This window comes from Oncorhynchus tshawytscha, unplaced genomic scaffold (genome assembly GCF_018296145.1).
Source record: "Oncorhynchus tshawytscha isolate Ot180627B unplaced genomic scaffold, Otsh_v2.0 Un_contig_9849_pilon_pilon, whole genome shotgun sequence".
Taxonomy (NCBI): domain Eukaryota; kingdom Metazoa; phylum Chordata; class Actinopteri; order Salmoniformes; family Salmonidae; genus Oncorhynchus; species Oncorhynchus tshawytscha.
The window spans coordinates 1-8,459 of record NW_024608691.1 but is presented as its reverse complement, the minus strand read 5'-3'; the positions used below and the strand labels follow the sequence as shown (position 1 = coordinate 8,459).

Genomic DNA, 8,459 nt, shown 5'->3' with positions numbered 1-8,459 from the left:
TTCAGCACCCGGCTCCGGTGTCCTGTGTCTGGCGCTCCCCAGGGAGTGCAATGGGACGGTGGCCGGGTGTCAGGGGTTTCTCCTACAACTGGAGTTTTAACCTCTTGAGCTACTGTCAGTCCGACTCCCTCAGGGGAGGAGAGCGTGAGCGTCTTCGTCTCCTGTCTGACGGGGCAAGCCCTGGAGTGGGCCAACGCAGTGTGGAATGGCCCAGACTCGGCGAGGGATCACTACCCCGAGTTTACCCGCAGATTCCAGGCTGTGTTCGACCACCAACCAGAGGGCCGAGCGGCGGGTGAACGGCTCTTCCACCTGCGACAGGAGACGTGGAGCGCGCAGGACTTTGCCCCAGAGTCCGGACCTTGGCCGCAGGGGTGGGGTGGAACAACAGGGCTCTGATGGACCACTACCGTTGTAGCCTCAGAGAGGACGTCCGCAGGGAGCTAGCGTGTCGGGACACCACCATCTTCCTGGATGAACTGATAGACATATCCATTCGCCTGGACAACCTGCTGGCTGCTCGCGGGCGTCCATAGCGGGCCCTGTCGATTCCACCATCAGGCCCTCCTGCTCCCATCCCCATGGAGTTAGGGGGGCTGCATCGAGGGGGACCGGAGGAGGAGTTTCCTCCTGCACCAGTTGTGATCGGAGAGGACACACTGCCGTGCTGGAGGAGCTCGTCTGGGACTCGGGAAGGCATGCGGAGCACTACTTGTTCACCCCAGGTGAGTCAGCACCAGACTCACCCAGAGCTTCCTGTCGGACACATGTTTGTGCTAATGTCTTTCCCTGGGTTTTCTCCCTCTCTACAGCATAAGGCGCTTGTCGATTCAGGCACAGCTGGGAACTTCATGGATCGTGGGCTCGCACTACGGACCGTTGTTACCCTGTGTTTTGGGTTGGTCTGTGTTTTCCGCCCTGTGTTTTTGGGCATAACCATTTTGTGCCAGATTAAAGTGCATTTCTCCATGAACCCTCTGCTCTCTGTGCCTGATTCATACCTTCCTCTCCTAGTCATCCATGACAGAAGAGGCGACTGCGAGATGCTGATCTTCTAGGCAGAGTTGCAAAGAAAAAGCCATATCTCAGACTGGCCAATAAAGATACAAAGATTAAGATGGGCAAAAGAACACAAACACTGAACAGAGGAACATTCCAGCAACAATAGTAATTTACAACAGTAACAATGTCTACACTGTATTTCTGATCAATTTTATGTTATTTTAATGGACAAAAAATATGCTTTTCTTTCAAAAACAAGTACATTTCTAAGTATCCCCAAACTTTTGAACGGTAGTGTATATATATATAGGACAAAACACACATCGCGGCATGAGAGACAACACAACAACACCTAAAGAGAGACCTAAGACAACAACATAGCATGGCAGAAACACATGACAACACAGCATGGTAGCAACACAACATGACAACAACATGGTAGCAACACAACATAACAACAACATGGTAGCAACACAACATGACAACAACATGGCAGCAGCACATCATTGTAGCGGCGCAAAACATGGAACAAACATTATTGGGATCAACAGCACAAAGGCTAAGAAGATAGAGACAACACTATATCATACAAAGCAGCCACAACTGTCAGTAAGAGTGTCCATGATTGAGTCTTTGAATGAAGAGATGGAGATAAAACTGTCCAGTTTGAATGTTTGTTGCAGCTCGTTCCAGTCGCTAGCTGCAGCGAACTGAAAAGAGGAGCGACCCAGGAATGTGTGTGCTTTGGGGACAACTGAGAGCATCCTGTCCTGCTTTGTCACCACTTGGTACTGTAACTGCACCACACACAACCGCGGGGGTCTCCAGAGGATGGTACGGTCTGCCCAACGCATCACCGGGAGCACACTGACTGCCCTCCAGGACACCTGCAGTACCCGATGTCAAAGACAGGCCAAAAAGATCATCAAGGATATCAACCACCCAAGCCACAGCCTGTTCACCCCGCTATCATCCAAAAGGCGAGGTCAGTATATGTGCATCAAAGCTGGGACAAGAGACTGAAAAACAGCTTCTACCTAATGGCCATCTGTTAAATTGCCACCACTAGCTGGTTACCACCCAGTTATTCAACCCTGCACCTTAGAGGATGCTGCCCTATGTACTGTGGAATCACTGGTCCCTTTAAATTGAACACCCGTCACATTAATAATGTTAATATACTATTTTACACATTTCACATGTACATACTGTATTCTGCTGTATTTTTTGTCAACACCACTCAGATATTGCTTTTCCTAATATTTATATATTTCTTTATTCCATTCATTTACTTTTGATTTGTGTGTATTATTGTGAATTGTTAGATACTACTGCACTGTTGGAGCTAGGAACAAAGAATTTCACTAAACCAGCAAGAGCATCTACTAAATATGTCTATGTGACCAATACATTTTGATTAGATTTTGTAGTGTATTAATAATTCAGATCAGATGGACATTTTTAAAGTCTATGGAATGAGACAATTTTGATTGCATTTGCTATAACAAATGCAATCAGTGTACACCATGAACTTATGCTATCTCATCTACTTCCCTAATGCAACTTTCCTACACAGTTGCTTGCTGATGTGTGTGGTGCCTTCATGTGTCCTAAGGTTGTGGAATATGTTCCAAACTGAGCACTGATATAAACCAAACCAGTTAGTCAGCACAGTTATCATATTTCCCATATAAAATAGCCTTTGAGTGACCAAAACATCACCCATACTATATTTTCCACATTAAAATGCTTAGTTGAGTAAATGTACCTTTTCTCTCATCTCTAACGATCAGTCAGGCTGAAGGACAGGCTAGGTGGGCACAGCAACATCCAATCCTGTCATACATTACATCATGCTTTCACAAATGATTTGTTAATCCAACCATTTTTTTTAAATTTGTGTGTTCACTTGTGTATGTTTTGTTGGTGTGTGTGTGTGTGTGTGTGTGTGTGTGTGTGTGTGTGTGTGTGTGTGTGTGTGTGTGTGTATAGAGACACTCCAGGGAGGGGAGTTTCTGTCAGTAACTCAGGGATAAATAGAGAGGCAGAGCTCAGAGTTTGTCAGAAGGTGGACCTGACATGGTCACACACATGACCAAGCAGGATCAGGACCTCAGCATTTTAACTTTTTATTACAAATGGAGAAACATGAAGATGTTCAATACTGTTTTCAGGACAGAAACTCTTCTTGCATAAAGGATTTGCTATCGACATCTATCTACATAACACTGTACAACTTCTTCTCATTGATTTCAGCAGTAACAGTTTTTTTGAACCTACTGGTGATCATCTCCATCTCTCACTTCAAGCAGCTCCACACTACAACCAACCTGCTCATCCTCTCTCTGGCTGTGTCTGATCTACTGGTGGGACTGATTGTGATACCAGTAACGACTGTAGCAATAATGGAACCATGCTGGGATTTTGGGGAATATTTCTGTGTGTTTCATATCTACATAGATTTTTTGTGTACTTCTTTATCTCTGGGTAATATGGTCTTGATATCTATTGACCGTTATGTTGCTGTGTGTGATCCCTTATTGTACCACGCTAAAATAACAATAACAAGAATGATCTGTTGTATATCATTTACCTGGTTTTGTTGTATCATATACCGTGCTGCTATTATAAAAAACTGTGTAAATGTACAGTTGCCAAGTAGGTGTTTGACAGAATGTTTTATTTTTGAAGGAATAACATGGGTTAATTTCACTGACCTTGTAATTACAATGGTTGTCCCATGCTCTGTTATTATAACACTTTATATGAAAATCTTTGTGGTGGCCAGATCACAGGCCAGAAAGGTATTTTCAAAAGAGGCTGCCAGTGTGTCTGGTGTTAAAACTGTACAGGCAAATAAGTCTGAGAGAAAAGCAGCAAAAACTCTTTCTATTGTTGTTGTCAACTATTTCATTTGTTGGATTCCATCTCTATTTTCTTCTTTCTTTCATTTGTCTTTTTTTAGCGACAATTTATCATTCATCATTGGTTTTCTGCCACTAGTTAATTCTTTTATCAATCCAATCATTTATGCTTTCTTTTATCCTTGGTTCAAAGTGACAGCTAAACATATTTTAACTCTGAAGTTAAGGCGTTCATAGTTCCTATATTTTTATTCCCCAGTTTGATTAACAGGTTTAATATAGTTTTGTAATACAATTGCTTCTTTCATGTAACAAATCACTGTTATGACTTATCTCAGTGTTGTCATACTAGATATATGTGGTGTTGATTCAGAATAATTTGTATGGATTGGAATGGAATGACTAGGAGGCAACGGAAGGATTAAGTGTTATAAAAACGATTTAGACATTTTGGTTTGTATATTCCAAATACCAAAGTCTGTTGTTGTTCCATGTTATTTAATGATAAATAGTATGTAACTATTCTAAAAGTACATTTTGAGAACGTCATGAGTCATTATGTAGGTTTAACATCTCCCTCTAGTGGCTCAATTGGGACACAACGCCTTCAACAAGTGCAGTAAAATGTAAATGTAAAATATGCATGATGTCAGATAACATCCAGTCTATCTCAATGGTGTATTGTGGAAGTAGTTGATGGTCAAATGTAAGAATATGCAATTATGGGTAACACTTTAAAATGTTCAGTAATAAACCATTTGTTAGGAATTTACAGTTTGCTCACCATTTATTATTAATTTCACATGTGTTAAGTGTTAGTCAATTAGGTATTCTCAAATGTATAAATAACTACTATATGCATTAGTGATTAAGCGCAACAGCGCAGGTGACCACAGCAGGCACTTCAACTTCAACATACTGGTAATGAACAGTACCACTACTCTCACTACATCGCTCTCACTACATCACTGCTGCCAGGTCAGGGGTCACACCAGAGCAGCTCTCTCAGATGCTGTGGAGTCAGAATGAATGTAGAGATTGGTAACACTTTATAATAACACTTTGTAATAATTCATTTATAATGATTATTCCGACTCCACATCAATAATGTCTCATTACCACCACATTTATCTTGTAAAATGGTTATTCATACATTAATAAACAACTTTTATGGTATGTACAATTGTTGTAATTGCTTCTTTGATGTAACAATACACTGACATTACTTATCTCAGTGTTCTCATCAAAAGATACATGTGGTGTTGATACAGAATGATTTGGATGGATTGGATTTGAAGGACTTGGAGAAGGCATAAATAGTATGTAAGTATTCTAATAGTACATTCTGAGGAAGTCATCAGTCGTTCTATATGTTGTTAAACACCTCCCTCTAGTGGCTCAATTGTGACACAGCGTCTTCATCAAGTGGAGTAAAGTTGAAATGCTCAACACTCCATGATATCAGATAACGTCCAAGTCTATCACAATGGTGTATTGTGTAAGTAGTTGAGGGTAAAATGGAAGAATATGCAATTGAGGGTAACACTATAATGTTAAGTAATAAACCATTTGTCAGCCATTCACAGTTTGTTCACAATATTAACACAGCAGAATGTATTTTTAAAAATTATTATTATTATTTTTATATATAGTTTTTATATTAATCATTACTTCCACAATTGTTAAATGTTAGTCAGCTAGTTATTCTCACATTTATAAATAACTACTATATGCAATAATGATTAAAAACAACAGTGCAGGAGACCGCAGCAGACACTTCAACCTCAACATACTGGTTATGAACACTAAAACTACTCTCACTACATCACTGCTGCCAGGTCAGGGGTCACGCCATAGCAGCTCTCTCTGATGCTGTGGAGTCAGAATTAATATAGAGATTGGTAACACTTTATAATAACACTTTGTAATTAAGAATGTATAATGAATTAGTAAATAGTTTATTCATCATTCATGTATCATTACTCCCACATTTGTTTTAGTTAGCTGGTTATTCACACATGAATTAACAACTTGTATTGCCTGTAATAAGGATTCAGAAGATAATTCATGAGATGTTTAATGAATTAACTTATAAACCATTTACTGATCATTAGTACAGTCATTTTTCAGTCCCTAATGTAAAGTGAGGACTATTCAGACTTTATTAATACTTTATAAATGTTTTGACCAACAACCAGTGTAATTTATCACGTAAAGATGGACATGCTATTGGTAGATATTCCAGCAGTACCTGATGACACATAAGGTCTCAAAATGACCTAGAACATATCAATGGTTAAACAATAAGCACACAACACACAGGATGTTAAAGGAAATATATTGAACATTTTATTCCAAAAACACACTGTCCTAATAGTGTGCTGAAGGAAGTAACGTGTTTGTCTGAAAATTATAACATTCTTGTTTGTTGGCCCTGAGAACCTAAACCAAAGTGTGGATTGCAGACACTCATTAGAGTAGTTCATAGACTGCTTACAGGGTAATAGAATCAATATCTAAATATATAACTTAACTGAACATTACGTTTAAAGGGTTACAACCTTTAATACACTACAATGTTATATACAATTCATTTACAAAATGCTGGAGTGAAGAGGCCAGTTGAAAAACAGTTTCACTGCAGAGTTTTACACCCACTGGGCCAACACTGGTTGAATCAACATTGTTGTTGTTTTTTCCAACATATTGTTGACATTGAATTAATATCTGTGCCCAGTGGGCAGGGATTGCTTTCAGTATGTGTTGTTGCCAAAGGATGGTGATTGGCCAAGGGTAATTTCAGTGTTGGAAAGGATGAAACAGCATCTGTACCACCAGTAAGTACAGATAGTAGTATAAATCCCCTCACACAGTCCCCGCAGCCAGACAACTTTCTCATGTCTTCTGGAGGGAAATGCTGTAGGAATGCTCAACCGGTGTCGCTCATTAAGCCGACAGAAACTTTCAACCAGTTCTCCTCATTAAGCAGCGAGTCGTAGTCAGAGGCCGAGCCTTCTCTGGTCTCTCCTCCTCCCGTTAAGGGGTCTGAGACGCCGAAGCCTCCGACCATTAGCTCTGACAAATTGAAAACCCTAATCATTGGCAACTCCATTACCCGTAGTATTATACTTAAAACGAATCATCCAGCAATCATACACTGTTTACCAGGGGGCAGGGCTACCGACGTTAAGGCTAATCTGAAGATGGTGCTGGCTAAAGCTAAAACTGGCGAGTGTAGAGAGTATAGGGATATTGTTGTCGGCACCAACGATGTTAGGATGAAACAGTCAGAGGTCACCAAGCGCAACATAGCTTCAGCGTATAAATCAGCTAGAAAGATGTGTCGGCATCGTGTAATTGTCTCTGGCCCTCTCGCAGTTAGGGGGAGTGAGCTCTACTGTCACGTCCTGACCTAAGTTCCTTTTTTTTTAATATCCTTCCTGTTTGGCCCTGTCCGGGGTGTCCTCGGATGGGGCCACAGTGTCTCCTGACCCCTCCTGTCTCAGCCTCCAGTATTTATGCTGCAGTAGTTTTATGTGTCGGGGGCTAGGGTCAGTTTGTTATATCTGGAGTACTTCTCCTGTCCTATTCGGTGTCCTGTGTGAATCTAAGTGTGCGTTCTCTAATTCTCTCCTTCTCTCTTTCTTTCTCTCTCTCGGAGGACCTGAGCCCTATGACCATGCCCCAGGACTACCTGACATGATTACTCCTTGCTGTCCCCAATCCACCTGGCCGTGCTGCTGCTCCAGTTTCAACTGTTCTACTTTATTATTATTCGACCATGCTGGTCATTTATGAACATTTGAACATCTTGGCCATGTTCTGTTATAATTTCCACCCGGCACAGCCAGAAGAGGACTGGCCACCCCACATATGCTCTCTCTAGTTCTCTCTCTCGGAGGACCTGAGCCCTAGGGCCATGCCCCAGGACTACCTGACATGATGACTCCTTGCTGTCCCCAGTCTACCTGACCGTGTTGCTGCTCCAGTTTCAACTGTTCTACTTTATTATTATTCGACCATGCTGGTCATTTATGAACATTTGAACATCTTGGCCATGTTCTGTTATAATCTCCACCCGGCACAGCCAGAAGAGAACTGGCCACCCCACATAGCCTGGTTCCTCTCGAGGTTTCTTCCTAGGTTTTGGCCTTTCTAGGGAATTTTTCCTAGCCACCGTGCTTCTACACCTGCATTGCTTGCTGTTTGGGGTTTTAGGCTGGGTTTCTGTACAGCACTTTGAGATATCAGCTGATGTACGAGGGGCTATACAAATACATTTGATTTGATTTGATTTGATTTGTAGTTCTCTATTTTGATTTGGTCAGGGCGTGAGTTGGGGTGGGCATTCTATGTTTTGTTCTATGTTTTGTATTTCTGTGTTTGGCCTGGTATGGTTCTCAATCAGAGGCAGCTGTCTATCGTTGTCTCTGATTGAGAAACATACTTAGGTAGCCTGTTCCCACCTGCGTTTGAGGGTAGTTGTTTCCTGTTTTGTGTTGTGTCAACTGAAAGGACTGTTTCGATTTTCGTTGTTTCACTTTTGTTATTTTGGATTCAGTGTTCAGTTGTAATAAATTTAACATGGACACG

General features: G+C 41.4%; 1 protein-coding gene across 1 annotated transcript; it reads left to right on the top strand.

The window, feature by feature from the left end:
• Window positions 1-3,140: 3,140 nt before the first annotated feature.
• On the top strand, window positions 3,141-3,955 carry LOC112237733 (trace amine-associated receptor 13c-like; the record flags this gene model as incomplete). Its single annotated transcript, XM_042313525.1, has 1 exon — window positions 3,141-3,955. A coding segment is annotated over exon 1 (815 nt), but the record flags the coding sequence as incomplete, so codon positions are not given.
• Window positions 3,956-8,459: the final 4,504 nt, after the last annotated feature.